This window comes from Carassius gibelio, chromosome B9, assembly GCF_023724105.1.
Source record: "Carassius gibelio isolate Cgi1373 ecotype wild population from Czech Republic chromosome B9, carGib1.2-hapl.c, whole genome shotgun sequence".
NCBI classification, from domain to species: domain Eukaryota; kingdom Metazoa; phylum Chordata; class Actinopteri; order Cypriniformes; family Cyprinidae; genus Carassius; species Carassius gibelio.
In genome coordinates, this window is record NC_068404.1 from 30,925,082 (window position 1) to 30,946,257 (window position 21,176).

Below are 21,176 nucleotides of genomic sequence, written 5' to 3' on the forward strand. Positions count from 1 at the left end.
CTGCTGGCTTGATGCTCATCACTGATTCTCTTCCTGAAATATTCCTCCTTCTGAGGCTCAGTGAATCCCTGAATCTCTGTCAGACGGTGGATGTATTCGGAGGGGATCTGATTGGCTGCTGCTGGTCTGGAGGTGATCCAGATGAGAGCAGAGGGAAGCAGCTCTCCTTTCATCAGCTTTGACATCAACACAGCCACTGATGAAGTCTCAGTCACATCACAAACTTTCTGAGCGTCTGGAAACATCAGTGTGATTCTGCTTTCATCCAGACCATCAAAGATGAACACAACTTTACACTCCTCATAAATCTGTGCGTCCAGATCTTGAAGTTCAGGATGAAAGTCCAGCAGAAGTCTGTGAAGACTGTACTGATGATCTCGGATCAAGTTCAGCTCTCGAAATGGAAGCACAAACATGAAATCTACATCCTGATTGGCTTTTCCCTCGGCCCAGTCCAGAATGAACTTCTGCACAGAGACGGTTTTTCCGATTCCAGCGATGCCTTTAGTAAGAACAGTCTTGATCTGCTCTTTCTCCTCAGATCCTGCTTCAGCGGAGGCTTTAAAGATGTCATTGCAGTAGATTGGAGCGTCTTGTGAGTGTTGTGTTCTGGCTGTTTTCTCCATCTGTAAAACCTCATGTTCTTCATTCACTCCTTCTCTCTCTCCCTCTATGATGTAGAGCTGTGTGTAGATGCTGTTCAGGAGGCTTTCATTCTCCTGGAGTTTCAGTCCCTCACATAATCTCTCACACTTGTTCTTCATGCTGGTTTTGTGTTGCTCTTTGACTCTCTGTAGTTCATCATTCACTGCTTGATCATGTTTATTCAGAGACGCTGTAACGCTCGTGTTGTTCAGACAGAAGACAGAGGAGACTCCTCCAGAGATGCTTCGCTCTCCATCTGCTCTGCTGAAATATCACAAGAACAACTGATTAAACATGTCTCAAAATAAAGGATGTGTAAATTAACATCTAAACTGATAGAGATTTCAGTCTTGTATTTTCAGTATAATTTCAGTTTGTTGATCTGTTTATCTCTCTGTCAGGACTCGACAGTGTGAGCATTTTACTCTGATCTGCAGCAAACACTAGATGTGTGTGAACAGTGAAGTGTGTTCAGGAGCACAAGAGCCAATAAAACAAGCTCCTGCTTCTCCTCACAGAGTCTTCAACACCTTACTCTGCAGAACAAACATCTTCATTATTATTCTTTACTCTCTTAAATCAAGAGAATCACCATACAGTCTAAAGTGATCGTTAATGTAGGATCTCGTGTGCTCATTGTGTCGAGTGTCTGTTTGTATTGAGTGTGTTTCTAACTCCCATAAAGCAGTTCAATCACCACCACACGATTATCCTCACCTGGGGTCAGAGGTCACTGGTTCATCACTGAGTTTAGGAGGATAAGTCATGGATCCGTCACTCTTCAGAGACACACAGCTGTGATCAGGAGATGAAGATATCTGACTGCAGATCCTGAGAAAACACACAGAAATTGTAACAGTATTATCTGTTACTTTGGTATTTTTTCATACTCACCACTAGGGGGCGCATGAGTGCTAGAACCTCTTGTATTTAAAAGGGTAGTAGTATAGAAGAGGTCAGTTACCAAATCTGTACTTCGGAGGCTTGATGTAATACAGGCTAAAGCACTGAGATTATGTTTAGGAGCAGTTAAAACATCACCAGTGTGTGCTCTACAGGTGGAAGCGGGAGAAATGCCATTGAACATTCGACGTAAACAATTGTTAGTAAATTATTGGGTAAATTTAAAAGGACACGGAGATAGTCATCCAACTAAAAGAATACTACAAGATTATTGGGAAAGGGAGAGAGCACAAAAGTTTAGTTTTGGGTGGATAGGAGATGAGGCAGCGAGAGAATTGGGGGTATATGAAAAGGAATTCTGCCCAACAGTAACATGGCCTGATACACCGGTATGGAAGCTAGAAACAATGGAAGTTGATCTTAAGTTACTTCGAGTCAAAGCAGTAAGTAATAGTACAGACCTGGCAGCGGAATTTTATAAAGATATAGATTTTAAATATAAAGAGTATGTTCAGATTTATACAGATGGATCAAAGGATCCAGAAACAGGAAAGACTGGATCTGCAGTTTACATTTTTTAATCAAAGAGGTGAGATAAGCAGACGAGCAACAAATGATCTGAGTGTGTATGCAGTTGAATTATACACTATTATGATAGCATTAGAATGGATTGAGGAAAACAAAATTAAAAAAGCTTTGATTGTAAGTGATTCAGTGTCAGCTTTATACAGTCTCATGACTGGTATATCTAATAGCCATCAGGATTTACTGTATTCAATATTGATAATGTATACAAGAATGAAGGAAAAATGCTATGAGATTCAACTGACGTGGATTCCTGCTCATATTGGCATTGTGGGTAATGAGAGAGTGGACAAGTTAGCTAAACAAGCTGTTAAAAAAGAGAATATTGAAGTAAAGATTAAGTTGTCAAAGTCTGAAGGAAAGAGTATAGTATGGAAAGAAGCCATTAGAGAATGGCAAAATCAGTGGGACAGGGAAACTAAAGGGAGACATTTGTATGCTATTCAAAATAAAGTAGGGGTTGTGAAGAATAGGAGAGGGAATAGAAAAGAAGAAATAGTTATGACAAGATTAAGGATAGGTCATAGTAATCTGAATAGCACATTACACATTATAAGAAAGCACCCAACTGGTTTTTGTGGTTGTTGTCAGGTTGCAGAAACTATAGAGCATGTGTTGTTGAGTTGCAAACAATATGAAGAACAAAGGAAAAATATGATGGAAGAGTTAGGAAAAGTTGGAATAATAGGGACAGGAATGAGGGAAATACTGCAAAGTGAGGAGAATGAACAAAGCATAGGAAATATTTTAGTTTTTTTTTTTTTTTTATCAAGAACAGGTCTGATGAGAAGAATATGATGTAAATGGATATTAAAGGAAAATAAATCCGGAAGATGGCAGTGGTGCAACAATAATGGATGCAAGCTGCCGATAAACCCTAAAGAAGAAGAAGAAGAAGTCCGTTTGTTTGGAAGAGGGAAGCATGGTTTTATCCAAGCACCTCCTGCAACACTCATTGGAGTCCTGATTGAGAAACTTTGTTTCCAGTTCAATCATGTAAGTTTTGTTTCTCCTAATGTTGTGCAATTTTTTTTCATTTGATTTATATAATAAATGATATATATATATTTTTTTATTTTTGTAGATGGACTCTTTATGTTACTTCATATTTGAGAATTGTTGGATCCATATGAGTTGCTAAGGCTCAACTGAAATGGACATAAAGTAGTTTCTAATCAATGGATTGATCTCACTGCATGACCTTGTGGATTCTCAAGTATCTTAAATACATGAATATGACTGTGGGCTATCTAGTTTCTTTTTTTGTGGATTTCCTTGGATTACTGGAAGAGCACTTGAAGGTTTTTTTTTTTTGGGACTTTGGACATCATCCTAAAAACTGAACTGATTAGTTTTATTTTATTTTTTTATTTGACATTCTGTTACTATTGATTTTCATTTGTCATTATTTTTCTATTGATTAAGTCTTTCTTTACAGACTTCCTGTGTGGATACTGCTTTCATTTGTTGATCTGGTTTCATTTCAATTCATTTTCTTATAAATGCATTTGTTTAGTTTATTTCTTCTGTTTCCTAAATGGATATAAAGGTATAAAAAGTTAATTCCGGTCTTTATTGTTTGTGGTTATACACTGGGGAACATACTAAGATTTTGTAGTAATATGTTCTTAGTTGGTGGGCCCCTCCTATTATTCAGATATATATAACTGCATGCTAGTAAAGTGGACAGTGGTTATAAAATATCACACTCTTTTGCTGTAAACAGTGATGAAGACAGAAAGTGAGAATCTGCAGCATCAGTCAGATGTGACGCCAAAACACATTTACATCATGATCATCTGATCCGGACGCCTTCTCCACATGTGTGAATGGTTTCCAGCAGAAGACAGTTTGTCTTCCACTAATAAACAAACTCTTAGCAATGCTGTGAGGTTTTCTGACCCGCACTCTCGGTCATACAGGGGTCAAGCATCCAAACAAATAGTTCAAATTACATTTATCTTGAGGAAAAACCCAGTCTCTATTTTACAGTATTTTACCATTTACGTCCAGCACACTGAATACAGATATTTGTCCAATGATATTTGTCTATTACAAACTGAAGTACTGTCTAGTGACAAGAACACTAACCGCAGCTCTACAAGACTATTATAAAGCAGCCAAACAACTATAAACTGATTCTGAGCTGCACTTCTGGGTAAGTGTGTTATTAACTGTTCTTCATGATAAAACACTAGAACAGGGGTACTCAAGTTCAGATGCCAAGGGGGCCACATTTAAACCATATTAAATATGAAGGGCCACAAATTACAACTTGCATAGTAAAACTTTATTTATGACAATATTTACAGTTTTTACTTATATATAAATTAAGTTTATTACCTATCTTGCTAGGTAAGTCTTGCTAGTCTATGTTCTATTTAAAGTTATACTGAACATAAAATAAACATTTAAATCTGGATAATTTTCTTGCGATATTAATGCGAAAAAGAGAGTTCATACTCAAAGTATTAAAAAACCTTGTTAGGTAAGTCTTGCTAGTCTTTGTACTATTTAAAATATGCTAATACTGAACATGAAAATAAAAAATATGGAGCAAAAAGTTGATTAACAGTTTTCTAGCAATATTAATTATTGTTTCTATTATAATATATATATATATATTTCTCAAGCCCTGATGAAAAGTAGTCCTTATTCTTAGTGGGAAATCTGAGTCTGCATTCTTTTAACCAGTGATTTCAGGTCTGGCTGTTGCTCACTGGTAGCTGCTCGAAGCCAGTCTGTCAAATGTCTGTCAGTTAAACGTGAACGTTGCTTTGACTTTATTATTCCTATTGCAGAGAAAGCACTTTCACACACATACGTAGATCTACACTGCAGTAGAGATGCGCGGATCAGCTCTAACGTAGCAGCTCTGAATGCACAAGCTATGCATAGAGCGCCACACACAAAAGTTGCCTGATAGTTTTACCGCTTGTTTTGCTATTGTTGCTCTTAGAAAGTTAATGGTACATTTCGGAGATATCAAGTAGCTATATAAAGTCTCACTAAACATTTCACTCACACATCACAATGATGATGATGAATGTTATTTTTTATTAATCGATCAACGGATTATCACCATCCGCAATATACATAGATATAAATCACACTGTCTAATATGCGCGCAACTTTTGAGCGTTCATCTTTTGCATGACGCGATATAATCCACAAGAGAAAATAGCTGAAGTTATAAAATGACCCAGTTTAATAGTTTTCATCCCCTCGACTCACTCAATACTGTGTTGTTAGCTGAATGATCCACAGCTGTGTGTTTGTGTTTAGTGATAGTTGTTCATGAGTCTCTTGTTTGTCCTGAACAGTTAAACTGTCTGCTGTTCTTCAGAAAAATCCTTCAGCTCCCACAAATTCCTTGGTTTTCCAGGATTTGTGTGTATTTAAACATTTTCCATCAGTGACTGTATGATTTTGAGGTTCATCTTTTCACACTGAAGACAACTGAAGGACTCATCAGAAAACTAATATAGAAGATTCAAACACTCACTGATGCTCCAGAAGATAAAACCATGCATTAAGAGACAGGAGTGAAAACTTTTTAAATTTTAAGTTTAGGGTAAATCTAATTTATTTTGTCTTCTGGGAAACAAGCCACTTATGTAGCATCGTATATAGTCTCTGAAGGGCAGTACTAAATGGAAAAAAATATAATAATAATATATACGGTATATATGATTATTCAGACAAAATAAGAAAAAATGTACACATCTCCATTCTGTTCAAATGTTTTCATGCCCGGCTCTTAATGCATGGTTTTATCTTCTGGAGCATCAGTGGGTGTTTGAATCTTCTGTAATAGTTGTGTTTGAGTCCCTCAGTTGTCTTCAGTCTGAAAAGGCTCTCCTCCAATCATCATCATAGACAGCTCTGTAACAACAGTGGAGTCATTCAGGTTCCTGGACACCACTATCTGTCAGCACCTGAAGTGAGACACTCACATCGACTCCATCGTGATAAAGACCCAGCAGAGGCTGTACTTCCTTCATAAAACACCATCTCCAGCTTAAACAACTAACACATCAATCATTACCTGCGTTCTGTAATTCATTCACCATCTCTAATTACTGTCTCTTTCTCAAGGACTATGTAAATACATATGCATATGTCTTTATTTATACAACTGTATATAGAGTAAATAATGCACAAATCTGTACATAAATCTTCTGTTTCAGATTCATACATATTACTCTTCGCGCTTTATATGTTACTCTTGGGAGATATCATCAGGAAACATGGTGTTAGCTTTCACTGTTATGCTGATGATACTCAGCTCTATATTTCTTCGCGGCCCGGTGAAACACACCAATTTGAAAAACTCATGGAATGCATAGTCGATATAAAAAATTGGATGACGAGTAATTTCTTACAGAGGTGTTAATTATAGGACCTAAAAACTCCGCTTGTAATAACCTAGAACACTGTCTAAGACTTGATGGTTGCTCTGTCAATTCTTCGTCATCAGTTAGGAACCTAGGTGTGCTATTGATCGCAATCTTTCCTTATAAAGCCACGTTTCTAGCATTTGTAAAACTGCATTTTTCCATCTAAAAAATATATCTAAATTACGGCCTATGCTCTCAATGTCAAATGCAGAAATGTTAATCCATGCATTTATGAGCTCAAGGTTAGATTATTGTAATGCTTTATTGGGTGGTTGTTCTGCACGCTTAGTAAACAAACTACAGCTAGTCCAAAATGCAGCAGCAAGAGTTCTTACTAGAACCAGGAAGTATGACCATATTAGCCCGGTCCTGTCAACACTGCACTGGCTCCCTATCAAACATCGTATAGATTTTAAAATATTGCTTATTACTTATAAAGCCCTGAATGGTTTAGCACCTCAGTATTTGAAAGTGTGAAAGTGAAAGTGAAAGTGACATACAGCAAAGTATGGTGACCCATACTCGAAATTCGTGATCTGATTTTAGCCTATCCAAAGTGCACACAAACACACCGTGAACACACACCCGAAGCAGTGGGCAGCCATTTATGCTGCGGCGCCCAGGGAGCGGTTGCGGGTTCACCTCAGTCGTGGTATTGAGGGTGGAGAGAGCACTGTACATTCGAATGTAAGAGCAAATGTATGAGCTCTTGTTAAATTATAATCCTCCACGTCCACTGCGTTCTCAAAACTTTTTGATAATTGCTTAAATTGCTTTTTGGCAATTTGATAATACCTAGAATATCAAAATCAACTGCGGGCGGCAGATCCTTTTCCTATTTAGTGCCTAAACTCTGGAATAACCTACCTAACATTGTTCGGGAGGCAGACACACTCTTGCAGTTTAAATCTAGATTAAAGACCCATCTCTTTAACCTACACATAACATACTAATATGCTTTCAATATCCAAATCTGTTGAAGGACTCGTGGGAGAAAGCAGCAGACGTGCGGGAGAGACCGTAAACCAGAATAGTGTTCAGTGAACGTGATTGATGCGCATGTGGCGCGAGTTTTGTTTTCTTTTTGAGCTAATAAATATTCCCACGAGCCTCAGAACGCCGACTCCATTCTCCTTCCTTCTCAGTTGATCTTGAGCTTAATATCTCTACACTGGTGCCGAAACCCGGGAGGGAAGGAGAATCACCCCGCCATGCAGACTCCGCCAGGAACATCGGGATCGCCGTTTGCGGAGATCATCACGTCGCTCACGGGCCTGCACCAAGAACACCACCAGGCCCTGCTGGACTTGCGGGCCGACCACGATCGCCGTTTCCAGGCGATGATGCAGGCCCAGCAGGAGGACCGCGAGCTGTTCCAGAGCTTGCTGGACCGGGAGGTTCGGACGCGGCCGGCAAGCCCCAGTGCCGGCCCCACTGCCCACATGCCTCTCACGAAGATGGCACCAACCGACGATCCGGAGGCATTCCTGGACTTGTTTGAGAGGACGGCCGAGGCATGTGGGTGGCCATCAGACAGCTGGCCGGTCCGGCTGATCCCGCTGTTGTCAGGAGAGGCCCAGAAGGCGGCCCAACAACTGCCCGTCCCGAACCTCCTGGTGTATACCGACCTAAAAAGAGCTATCCTCCAAAGGGTCGGCCTCAGCCCCGAGCAGCATCGTCAGCGCTTCCGGTCGCTGGACCTGGCCGAAGCGGGCCGGCCCTTTGTCCTGGCCCAGCAGCTCTGGGACTCATGCCACAAATGGCTGTTGGCCGGAGGAAGCGACGCCGAGAGTATCATCAACACGGTGGTACTGGAGCAGTTCGTCTCCCGTCTCCCGAAAAAGACTGCTTAGTGGGTCCAGTGCCACCGGCCGGCGTCGCTGGATCTGGCCATCCAACTGGCGGAGGACAAGCTGGCGGCGTGTTCCGGGGTCGGCGAACCCCTTCCAGCTATCTCTCTCTCTCTCTCTTCCCCTACATCTCTCTCTTCCCCTACCCCAAAGTCTGTTCCTTCTCCTAGGACCCGAGTCGGGGGGCCACCGAGGGCCGCGCCGCGTTGGAGGACGGGGACAGAGCTGGCGGCCGGGTCGAGGGGCCCTGCCAGGGGAGCGGGGCCGGCGCGCTGGGAGGGGGGCGAGGAGGCTCCTGTCACTTCCCCACGCCAATCACCTGACCCACTTCCGGCCACTAGGGCGGCGGGGAGGCCTGGGCCAGCCTGCTGGCGTTGCGGGGATCCGGGCCATTTTGTGGATAGGTGCCCGGTCATGGAGGTGGGGACGTTGGTCCGGATCCCGGATGACCCAGCGGGACAGCTCCAGGGGAACTGAGCGGCTTGGCGAGGCTGAACCTTGCCAGTTGCGATGACTTTCCCCTGGAACAGTCCCAGGATGAAACCCCAATAAACATGCGTTTATTGATGGACATATTGATGGACAGGTCCTCTTTCCTGACCGCGCGCTCTCCTATCCGTATTTTGCCATTATTAAAGACCGGTTGTATCGCGTGACCCACGACACGCAAACAAAGGAGAATACAACACAATTGTTAGTACCTCGGAGCCGTCGGGAAATGCTATTCCAGACGGCACATTGCAATCCTATGGCAGGGCATTTGGGAATGACAGCGACACTAAATTGCCTAATGACCCTATTTTTTTTGGCCGGGCATTCACGAGAACGTGCGCAGATGGTGCGCGTCTTGTCGTGAATGTCAGTTGGTAAACCCACCGGCCACCCCAAAAGCGCCATTGCGCCCTCTTCCTCTAGTGCAGGTCCCCTTCGAACGAATTGGCATGGACCTCATCGGGCCATTAGAGCGATCGGCACGCGGACATCGGTTTGCGCTAGTCATAGTCGATTACGCAACCCGATATCCCGAGGCAGTGGCGCTCCGCAACATCTCGGCAAAGAGTGTGGTGGACGCCCTGTTTCGTTTAATCTCCCGCGTGGGATTCCCAAAAGAGATTCTCACGGACCAAGGCACCGCGTTTATGTCACGCACGTTACGCGAATTGTATGAATTATTGGCCATTAAAGCGGTGCGTACCAGCGTCTATCACCCACAAACGGACGGACTGGTCGAACGCTTTAACCACACTTTGAAAACGATGATTCGTAAATTCATACAAGAGGACGCGAAAAATTGGGACAGATGGCTGGAACCCCTCTTATTCGCTGTGCGCAAGGTCCCCCAAGCCTCCACGGGGTTTTCCCCCTTCGAGCTTCTTTACGGACGCCAACCCCGGGGGGTTTTGGATGTCCTGAAAGAAACTTGGGAGGACGGACGTTCGGAGAGTAAAAACGAAATTCAATATGTCTTGGACCTGAGAGCAAAACTCCATACACTGGGGCGGCTCTCTATGGAGAATTTGCTGCAGGCCCAAGGCAGACAGAGCCAGTCGTATAACAGGGGAACTAGGCTACGAGAATTTGCACTGGGAGATAAAGTGCTCGTTTTACTACCCACCTCTAGCTCCAAATTATTAGCAAAGTGGCAAGGACCCTTTGAGGTCACACAGCGGATAGGGGATCTCAATTATGAAGTAGTACGAACGGATCGGGGCAACGCATGCCAAATTTACCACCTCAACCTCCTCAAAAAATGGAGCGTGGAGGCGTCAGTGCTGTTAGCGACGGCAGTGAGCGGAGAGGAGGATCTCGGGCCAGAAGCGTTTGTCAAAGAGAAATCCCTCGCCCTGGCCCCAGGGGGGGATCACCTCTCGCCCTCGCAACTCACTGACATTGGACGGTTGCAGTCCGAATTTGCCGATGTGTTTTCGCCTCTGCCCGGTCGTACTAATTTGATTCAGCACCATATTGAGACCGAGCCGGGCGTGGTGGTTCGCAGCCGGCCATATAGATTACCTGAACACAAAAAAAAGGTAGTTCAGGCGGAATTAGAAGCTATGCTAGGGATGGGAGTAATCGAGGAGTCCCACAGTGATTGGGCGAGCCCGATAGTTTTGGTGCCTAAAACGGACGGCTCGGTGCGCTTTTGTGTGGACTATCGCAGGGTGAACGCAGTGTCAAAGTTTGATGCTTATCCAATGCCGCGGATTGACGAGTTGCTCGATCGGTTAGGTACAGCTCGTTTTTATTCGACACTGGACTTAACAAAGGGATATTGGCAGATCCCCTTATCTCCCATGTCCAAAGAAAAAACAGCCTTCACCACGCCATTTGGATTGCACCAATTTGTGACGCTTCCGTTCGGTTTGTTCGGGGCACCGGCTACGTTTCAGTGCCTCATGGATCGGGTGCTAAGACCCCATGCTGCATATGCCGCGGCCTATCTGGATGATATTATCATCTATAGTGGAGACTGGCAGCGGCATATGGAGCATGTGAGGGCCGTCCTTGGGGCGCTGAGACGGGCGGGGCTAACGGCCAACCCGAAGAAGTGCGCAGTTGGGCTGGTGGAGGTAAGGTATCTGGGCTTCCACATGGGTCACGGGCAGGTGCGTCCCCAAATTGACAAGACGGCAGCGATTGCAGCCTGCTCCAGGCCCAAGACCAAAAAGGAGGTGAGGCAGTTCCTGGGGCTAGCGGGATATTACAGGAGGTTTATCCCTGACTATTCGGACCTCACCAGCCTGCTGACTGACCTCACTAAAAAGGGGGTACCAGATACGGTCCAGTGGACGGAGCTGTGCCAACAGGCTTTCACCCGGGTTAAGGCTGCCCTGTGTGGCGGACCGCTCCTGCACTCTCCTAACTTTTCTCTCCCCTTTTTGTTGCAGACTGACGCATTGGACAGGGGGCTGGGCGCAGTCCTGTCCCAGGAGGTGGAGGGGGTGGACAGGCCGGTGCTGTACATTAGTCAAAAGCTCTCAAAGACAACACTCGTTGGTATCTGGCTCTGCAGCCGTTTAAGTTAAAGGTGATTCACAGGCCGGGGGCGCAGATGGCTGTGGCCGACTTCCTCTCCAGGAATGGGGGGGGGGGGGGGGTGGAGCTGCAGGCTGGATGGCTCCCCGGCCTGAGTCGGGCAGTGGGGGTATGTGGCGGCGGAGGCGTGGTTCAGCGAGGTCTGCGACGGGAGAGAGAGTGAGGAGACGAGCGGTGGTAAGTGGCTCAAGTGAGAAACAAGTAACACCTGCTTCTCGTTGCAGTGATTGGCGTGGGGAATCGGCATTTAAGCCGCCCGCGAACAGGCAGAGACAGAGAGAGCTGAGGACTCGTGGGAGAAAGCAGCAGACGTGCGGGAGAGACCGTAAACCAGAATAGTGTCCAGTGAACATGATTGATGCGCATGTGGCGCGAGTTTTGTTTTCTTTTTGAGCTAATAAATATTCCCACGAGCCTCAGAACGCCGACTCCGTTCTCCTTCCTTCTCAGTTGATCTTGAGCTTAATATCTCTACAACTTGATAAAGCAGATTCTGATTTTCTCTTGTGGACTACATGTACATATTTTATGTGACAAATCTTATTCAGATCAATACAATAAATACAATAAACAATTGCCCTCATTTTAGTAAAATAATTAACAATTTGCAGATTTTGAAAGGGGGAAGTAAACTTTTGACCTAAAATGTAACTTTGATAGAAAGGTATGCAATGGATTACAATCAACCAAAAATTCAGACGACTGTTAGTATGACAACCCTGCTGATAAAATGACAAAAACTAAATAAATAAATAGAACCATCACAAAAAAACATCTAATGGTTTCCACTACAAATACCATCATAAACCATCAACTGTTAATCATTAAAATCAGGGTCGTTGTTTTGTTTCTCTGTAGTGCGCTTTGGGACTGACTTTTGTGTTTTGTTTTTTTTCAGTTGCTTCTAAACATATACATGGCTAAAGTCAGAAAACACTGTATTCAGTACAAACTGGGCTACAATAATGTGTAAATAGCATTTATGTACATGATTGTGTTTTTGAGAAAACAACGTTTTTGCATGGTTAGTGAAATACTAAAATTCTGAAGTCACTGTCAAACCTGGAACTTGTAGCTTAGAATCTTTGCTTCAAAATGATGTGAATGTTGTTTACTCACTTAAAGAAAACAATAGAATAATTTAAATTTTCTAAGATACTTTTTGTTGATAAATGTCATATGCGAGTAGACGTCAACTATCATGAATATCATTGTGATTTACACCTGAGAAGACAAAGGCTTGCATAATGAGCTGCATAATGAGCCCTCAGTTAGCTGTGTGTCGCTGAGAGGGAGGAGTTACAAGAAAGAATATGAGGACAAAATTAATCTATATATTTTTATGTTTGTATTTTTTTAGAATATATTTAATCATCCCACATAATAATTTGAGATTCTCTTACTAGTTCAGTTAAACAGTTTATTAGGAAAAATCAAAGTTGATTTTCAAAGCTGAATTTTTAGCATCATTACTCCAGTCACACGATCCTTCAGAAATCATTCTAATATTCAGATTTTCTACCCCCCCCCCCCCCCCAAAAAAAAAAAAACAATTTCAGCCTTTAAAGTCAAAAGTATTAATATATTAATTTTAACTATTATAAATAATTATATCAATTAAATAACATAAATTAGGGATGTGCAATGTTGATAAATAAAAGACATCTCTACTAGACTTCATCACCTGATGTATGCGTACACTCTGTAGGTGTGTTTTGTGTTTGGTTTCCGCAATATAATCATAATTTCAAATCGCACATCATTAAAACTACAATTATGATATAAATCCCCTGTTTAGATTTTTATAATGCATTGTCTTCTTTATAAGCCAGCAGCAATACACTGGTGCTGATCTCAAAGCTTTTAAAAGTCTGGATGCTTACCAGTTCTCTCTAACCACTAGGCCACGACTTCTACCAGGGAAGTCGTGGCATAGTGGTTAGAGAGTTTGAGCAAGGCACCAAACCCCCAACTGCTTCCTGGGTGCCACACCATAAATGGCTGCCCACTGCTCCCCGTGTGTGTGTTCACAGTGTGTGTGTGTGTGTGTTCACTGCAGTTTGTGTGCATTTTGGATGGGTTAAATTCTGAGTATGGGTCACCATACTTGGCTGAATGTCACTTCACTTTGTAGCTGGCTGGGTGATGGAAGTAACTCAATGGCAAGGTAAGACATCAATCTAGGGTTTATTTTGTATTAAAATCTATTCTTTACTTAAGTAATCATTAATAAACATAATACAATTCCCAAAAAATGTGTGTTTATCAATATTTTAATGACTTCACTGGTCACACTGAGCGTTATTAATAAACTAAGAATAAGTGATTCATACGAGTCATTCGTTCAAGAATCGGACTACGCTAGTCGCACTGTATGAAAGTGAAAGTGAAGTGACATTCAGCCAAGTATGGTGACCCATACTCAGAATTTGTGCTCTGCATTTAACCCATCCGAAATGCACACACAGAGCAGTGAACACACACACACACTGTGAGCACACACCCGGAGCAGTGGGCAGCCATTTATGCTGCGGCACCCAGGGAGCAGTTGGGGGTTCGATGCCTTGCTCACTGCTCGATGCCTTGAAGGTGGAGAGAGAGCTGTTCATGCACTCCCCCACCCACAATTCCTTCCGGCCCGAGACTAGAACTCACAACCCTTCGATTGGGAGTCCAACCCTCTAACCATTAGGCCACGACTTCCCCATGCTTTGATTGCCTAAAGACCGGCAGATGAATCATTTGTTTGTGAATCGCTTTACACTGCAGAGTGAATGGCGGTGTAAGTATTAGTATGGTGTTACATAAATGAAGTAAAGTAACTGGGAAATACATGAATCTTTTTTGGAGGGCTGCCATTTCTTTCGTCTGATAGCAGCAACCCATCGCTACCTTCTCTCCGCATCAAAGGGTATTTCGATAAAAAGATATATTGGCAAAACCCTGTCTATTAGCACAGCCCACCGCACAACAAGAAATAACCATTTTATTACATGAACGAACACGAACTTGTACTCGTTTGGCTTGCCATCCGTCCTGCAGCATAGCTCTTCTGCCGTCCTTCATGGCGTTCAGAATTCACGTGAGTAGAGTGTGACATCACGTGCAAAGGGTCAGTTTCCCTGGTAACAGCGCAACACACAGCACTGGACTCTGAACATGCAGTGCTCGTGTTTATTCAATGAAATCATAACTTGAGCCTTTTGAAGTTTAACTATATTTTATGTCCAGAGATGAAAGCGGCATGTTGTCTGTACAAAGAAGGAAACGTCGTATCTGTCCAGGAAAAAACAACTAAAGGCTGGAAATCACTACATGACTTTTAAAATCTAAACAGATTTGTAAACACCAGACATCATAAGATTAGTGACTGTGTACAGTCACAGAGTAAACTGGAGATTACACATTAACACGACTGAGGATCACACACTAACAGACTTTTAATTCCTTCCAATCACAACAAACTCACACAGAAATGTGCGCATTGTTGCTAGGAGACACGTGAAGAATGAAAACAATGTGTTTTAAAATCTGCTGAAAATATCAAACATGTTTGATCTCCTCCGACTGAATGAATCATAGTCTGAAGCTGAAAAACTGTGACCATCATACACTACGTGACTCTATTAGATATGTCAGCTCAAATACACAGACTTTTTGTGTGATTGACTTTGTACCTTCAGATAAAATTATTATGATTTATAAAGGTTGTTTAAAATGAACAAGAATTGTTAATTAAACATGATGTGAGTTTAATGGGAACGGGTGTACAAAACACGCGCTCGTTATGCTCAGCCGGACTTTTAGCATTTAATGATATACATCTTAATCAAAACGTTTTTTTCATTTAAAATAAAATTTCATATTTTTGAGTGAGATAAATATTTTATAACATCTTACACTGAAACCAATATCTTTTAAACTAAAAATGTCTCAGTGTAGATTTTGGTGAGCTTAATATGTGCGTTTACCCTAATATTTATATAAAAACAAACCTGAGATCAGTCTTTGTATCTTCATTCTTAAACCATATTGGTTGACCCATAGACGCATCACTCCTCACAGACACACAGCTGGACTCTGCTTCTGATCTCTTCTGATCAACTGAACTATAACAGAGAGACATTAAAGTCAATCCTTTGAATTATCATATTTAACAAAGTACAAACTCATATATTATTTAAACAATCACTTCAGGATCATTTCATTTACACAATTTTTTTATTACAAAAGACTATAAATAGAACTGTGTGCTTTCACAAATACATCTCTCTGTGTAACACTATATATATTAAAATATCAGATAAAGATAAAAAATATATTTTAGACATGCTATAACAATATTCATGTAAAACTGTACCTGAGATCAGTCTTTGTATCTCCACTCTTAAACTTTTTTCTGGAGGATCCATAGACTCCTCACTCCTCACAGACACACAGCTGGACTCTGCTAATGATCTCTTCTGATGAAATAATCTATAACAAAACAGATTTAATTATTTATGATCATAATCATTTTCTTCTAAAGTCTTTTATGTTTCTAATGGGAAGTCGTGGCCTAATGGTTAGAGAGTCGGACTCCCAATCGAAAGGTTGTGAGTTCGAGTCCCGGGCCAGCAGGAATTGTGGGTGGGGGGAGTGCATGTACAGTTCTCTCTCCACCTTCAATACCACGACTTAGGTGCCCTTGAGCAAGGCATCGAACCCCCAACTGCTCCCAGCATGCAGCATAAATGGCTGCCCACTGCTCCGGGTGTGTGCTCACAGTGTGTGTGTGTGTGTGTGTGTGTGTTCACTGCTCTGTGTGTGTGCACTTCGGATGGGTTAAATGCAGAGCACAAATTCTGAGTATGGGTCACCATACTTGGCTGAATGTCACGTCACTTTCATTAAAAACACTGTATGAGGCAGATTAAGGTGTTCAGGGCCCCTAGGTAAGACCCCAAGTATGGTGAACTGACAGACACATTAAGCTTTTGACACTTTGGACAAGTAATCCATCATTCACTAGTCAGAGTAAAAAAGTGAAAAATAGCTTGTTTTTTTTTTTCTGAAGCAATAGTCTCATCAGTGCTCTATCAGGTATTACTTTAATCAGCATATTTTTCATATTTGCTTAAATTGACTGCTGTTACACTTTTTAAACTTTTTTTTTAAACTCTTAATGAGTGAATCATTGATTCAACCGATTCGTTCAAACGGCTGATTCGTTCGATAAATGAAGTAAGTAACCATTTTTATAAATGACTCACTGAATCATTGACTCGTTCGAAAATGAATAATTTAGTAACGAAACACTGTTGTGTGTTGCTCTGAGATGTGCGACTGTTCTGTTGTGGCTTTGCTTAGAACTATTTTTGTTAGCGAAATGGAGCAGAAACAATCCATAATGTGTCTAAAATGGAAGTCAGTTAATATTACTTGTTTATTTAACTAAAGCTGTATAAAATATCACATTTGCAATCGAGCTGAAAGTCGGGAAAACATCACTCCTGGTCGTGTGATGTTGCATATATTATAAAGTATGTATATAAAGTAAAGTAAATGTTTATTTCTTTGTGTGTTCTTATAGTGTTTATTTCACGAGCCTCAACTGACGAGACCTCGATACTGTCAATACATTATTCGTTAATAAACACATTTTACACTGAAATAAAATGTTATAAAATCAGAAACATTCTCGCCAAAGTTTTGGTGCTGACCTATTTGTTTGCTATTAAAATTTTTATAAAGTTCCTTGTCCAGTCAGGCAAGTACAATTCTCTTTCACTTGTCCCTTCAAAAAAAAAATCCAATCCAATTTTCCCGGACAAGACGAGCCCTGGAGACATACACACATGTTTGTTTTTGTGAAAGGTGTGTTCATCCCATAGGTGTAATGGTTTTTATACTGTACAAACTGCATATTCTATGGCCCTACACCAACCCTAAACCTAACCCTCACAGTAAACTTTGTGCATTTTTAATTTCTCAAAAAACTCATTCTGTATGATTTATAAGCGTTTTGAAAAATGGGGACATGGGTTATGACCTCATAAGTCACCCTCTCCTTGTAATACCTGTGTCATACCCATGTCATTATACAGAGTTGTGTCCTGATATGATACAAAAACAAGAGCACACACACACACACAAACACACACAAACACTACACACACACGCACAGAGAGAGAGAGACAGCCAATCCTACAGTGTTTCCTCTACATTCCCAGTGTCCCCTCAGGATTTTGTGAGACTCTGGGGGTTATAATTGGTTCCTCTTTCCATTTTGGGCCATTTCCTACTGAATATAAATTCACATGGAGCCACAAAACCTATTTGATCCCGAAAATGAAGATAACATGGCATATAGCTAAAGTTTAATATTCAGTTATGTTACAAGACAGGGACACAGCAATCATTTCAGAAGTGAGGGGGACAGAAATGTGAAATATATTAATAATAATAATAATAATAATAATAATAATAATAATATGTATGTCTAATTGACAAAAAAAAATAAAAACTTTTACAATTTTTAAGTGGCTAAGAATTAAATTATCCTACTGGACAATAACCAATAATTTGTATTCTATAATTCTATAAAGTTACTACAAACACTTTTTCTATTTTTATCACAGGATAGAGCAGAAAATATATTTTATAGCTTCTAAACTGTAATAAAACATGCTGTCAATTAGCACTGTATCATTCATATACTTTATTGTCTGTAGATGACTTGAAAAACACGCATAAACCATATATAAATTTTTCTAACATTTCATTTTTTGGAAAAATGTTTCAAAGTAAAACATTAATCTAACAACATGATTTGGGGAAGTCGTGGCCTAGTGGTTAGAGAGTCTGACTCCTAACCCTAGAGTTGTGGGTTCGAATCTCGGGCCGGCAATACCACGACTGAGGTGCCCTTGAGCAAGGCATAGAACCCCCAACTGCTCCCGGGGCGCTGCAACATTAATGATACCCACTGCTGCATTAATGATACCCACTGCTCCGTGTGTTTATAGTGTGCGTGCGTGCGTGCGTGTGTGTGTTCATAGAGTGTGTGTGTTCACTTTGGATGGGTTAAATGCAGAGCACGAATTCGGAGTATGGGTCACCATTCTTGGTTGAATTTCACGTCACGTCTCTATATTGTCACAATATTGTTTGTCTCCAGACACGAAAACTCCCATCAATGAAGGTTATTTAAAACAGTGTATCTTCAAAGTACCTGCATCCTGGAGAAAACTCTTGATCTGTGGATGTTTGTGTGTCCTCCATGATGAAACAGAATCTGATCTCCAGAATAGAATAGAAATGACAAACAAACTCAATAATTCAGCTGAACGGATCCTGAGAGAAACAGATCATGAGATACACATGTTCAGATACACAATGTTAGTCGTGTGTTAACAAATGATCAAATAAACCACACACAACACCAAACAATAATCAAACCACCCTCATCTGCCAAAACAAGAAAATATTAAACATATAAAACTAAACGTCCTTTAGAGTGAATCTGAAAACGGAAGTCACTGTAAAGCTCTCAGCACTCACCTTATTTACACAGATTCACAAAATCCACCGCCTTTCAATGAAGCAGCTACAGGGAAATCATGGCTTAGTTCCTATGAAACACTTTGAAATTCCGTATAGAATTGATTCTGTTTAAATTGAGAAACATTAACTCTGAACATTTACTTTCACTTTTATTCGAGACACGGAAAACAAAGATGGCGCAGAGTCTTCTTCTTCTTCTTCTTCTTGTATGATTTAATGGCGGCTGACAAGCCAACTTGTGGTGTATTACCGCCACCAACTGGACTGGAGTATGAAGCATTAACAGGAAAAGAAATAAAGAAATAAATAAAAATAAATTAATTAATTAAACATAAGTAATTAAATATAAATAAATACATGACAAAATAACAATAATTACATAAATAAACTAATCGGTAGTATTAATATGGAATTTATATTCTGATTTATAAGTACTTCATAGATTAAATCCTTCCTTGATGTTGATTGTTCACTTAATAAACTATTTAAAGCTGACAAGGAATCAGTACAGATGACTACCCTAGTAGGCTGAACTTCCTCCACCCACTGAATAGCTAATAAAATTGCTATTAGCCCTGTTGTAAAGACTGATACAAAATTAGTTATCCTTTTCTGAATTTTGTCTTGTAATCTTTGGATATATACAGCTGCAGATGAATTTCCTGATACAGGATCTTTAGAGCCATCTGTGAAGAAATGGAGCATTGAAGAGTAATTTTGATTTAGATATTGTTGAACAACAAACTCCTTAGATATTGTTTTCTCATTCTTAACAATATATTGAAGATGAAAATCTACTTGAGGCATAGGAAGCATCCAAGAAGGAATATTCTGCATTACAACAGAGTGACTAACTGAGATTTCTGTAATACCTAAAATCGTTGCATCTCTAGTTGCTGTCCAACCAAAACTTTTGATTTCATTTTTCCCATATTCCCAGCAATCCTTAAATATGTCCTTTACAGGATGTAATTCTGAATGCCCTTTTACATTTATCCAATAATTCATAGTTAATTTAAATTTTCGTAAACTTATAGGCATTTCTCCAACCTCCACTTGTATGGCTGATACTGGAGAAGATCTGAAAGCTCCACTACATATTCTTAAAGATTGTGCCTGAACAATTTCTACTTTTTTAATCAAGGATTTAGAAGCAGATCCATAAATTATACATCCGTAATCAATTGCTGACCTAATCAGTGCACTATATATTCTTAATAAAGATTTTCTACTAGCTCCCCATTCCATTCCTGTTACACATCTAAGTATATTATTACTTTTTTTGCACTTATCAATCAACTTCTGAATATGTATCTTAAAGGTCAACCTGGAATCCATCCATATTCCTAGATATCTTATATCTTTAACTTGTTCAAGTACTTATCCATATAACTTCACTTTTATTTCTGGAATATGATTCCTCTTCGCACAACAAACTAGCTGAGTTTTAGTCACCGAAAGTCGCAAACTCCATTTGTTCGCCCATTTCTCCACTTCATTAACTGCTGATTGTATGACTCTTGTCACATGAGATACATTACGACCCCTTTTTTCCATAACGCTCCATTGTCAGCATAGCGAGATCTTCCTATATATATTTTGATATTTTTGAACACATCATTTATCATGATATTAAACAATACTGGACTCCTCACACTTCCTTGTGGAGTACCATTATCTATTTTATATATCCTGGAATATGAAGCCCTAACCCTTACCTGAACAGTTCTTTTAAGTAAAACATATTTAATCCAGTTAAACATTCTGCCTTCAATTCCTAATTGTTCAAATTGTATTAACAGCCCCTCCTTCCAGAGCATGTCGTATGCTTTTTCAATATCAAAAAAGATACCTACTACCACCTCTTTATTAACTTGAGCCTTTCTTATGTCTGTTTCTAAATTTATCTAATGTACTTCGTCCTGTACGTAATCCACTCTGATAAGGTGAAATAATCTCTTTCCTTTCTAATATATAGTTTAATCTACACACAATAATACATTCCATTCATTTACACGTCAAATTTGACGTTAATGCTATAGGTCTATAACTTTCAGCATTATGTTTGTTCTTGGCTGGCTTTAAAACAGGAGCACCGTGTTTCCATGCAGAAGGAAGTCTCCCTGATGTCCACACTTTATTAAAAAGACGCAATAAAAAATTCTGAGAAAATTCAGATAAATTTTTGATCATCAAATAACATATCTCATCC

The 21,176-nt window shown here is 40.6% G+C and overlaps 2 protein-coding genes across 2 annotated transcripts in view; both read right to left on the reverse strand.

Moving 5' to 3' along the window:
• LOC127964936 (uncharacterized) overlaps positions 1 to 20,553 on the reverse strand; it is a 48,229-nt gene extending 27,676 nt beyond the window's left edge. The window contains exons 1-4 of the mRNA XM_052565485.1: positions 18,962 to 20,553; positions 18,633 to 18,754; positions 15,780 to 15,895; positions 15,415 to 15,528 (exon numbers count right to left, since the gene is read on the reverse strand). Coding sequence (XP_052421445.1) covers positions 19,340 to 20,302 — 963 coding nt within the window. The 5' untranslated portion in view covers positions 20,303 to 20,553 and the 3' untranslated portion in view covers positions 15,415 to 15,528; positions 15,780 to 15,895; positions 18,633 to 18,754; positions 18,962 to 19,339. The remainder of the gene's footprint in view (positions 1 to 15,414; positions 15,529 to 15,779; positions 15,896 to 18,632; positions 18,755 to 18,961) is intronic.
• LOC127964884 (NACHT, LRR and PYD domains-containing protein 12-like) overlaps positions 1 to 21,176 on the reverse strand; it is a 1,383,583-nt gene that overhangs the window by 274,383 nt on the left and 1,088,024 nt on the right. The gene's annotated exons all lie outside the window — the stretch shown is intronic.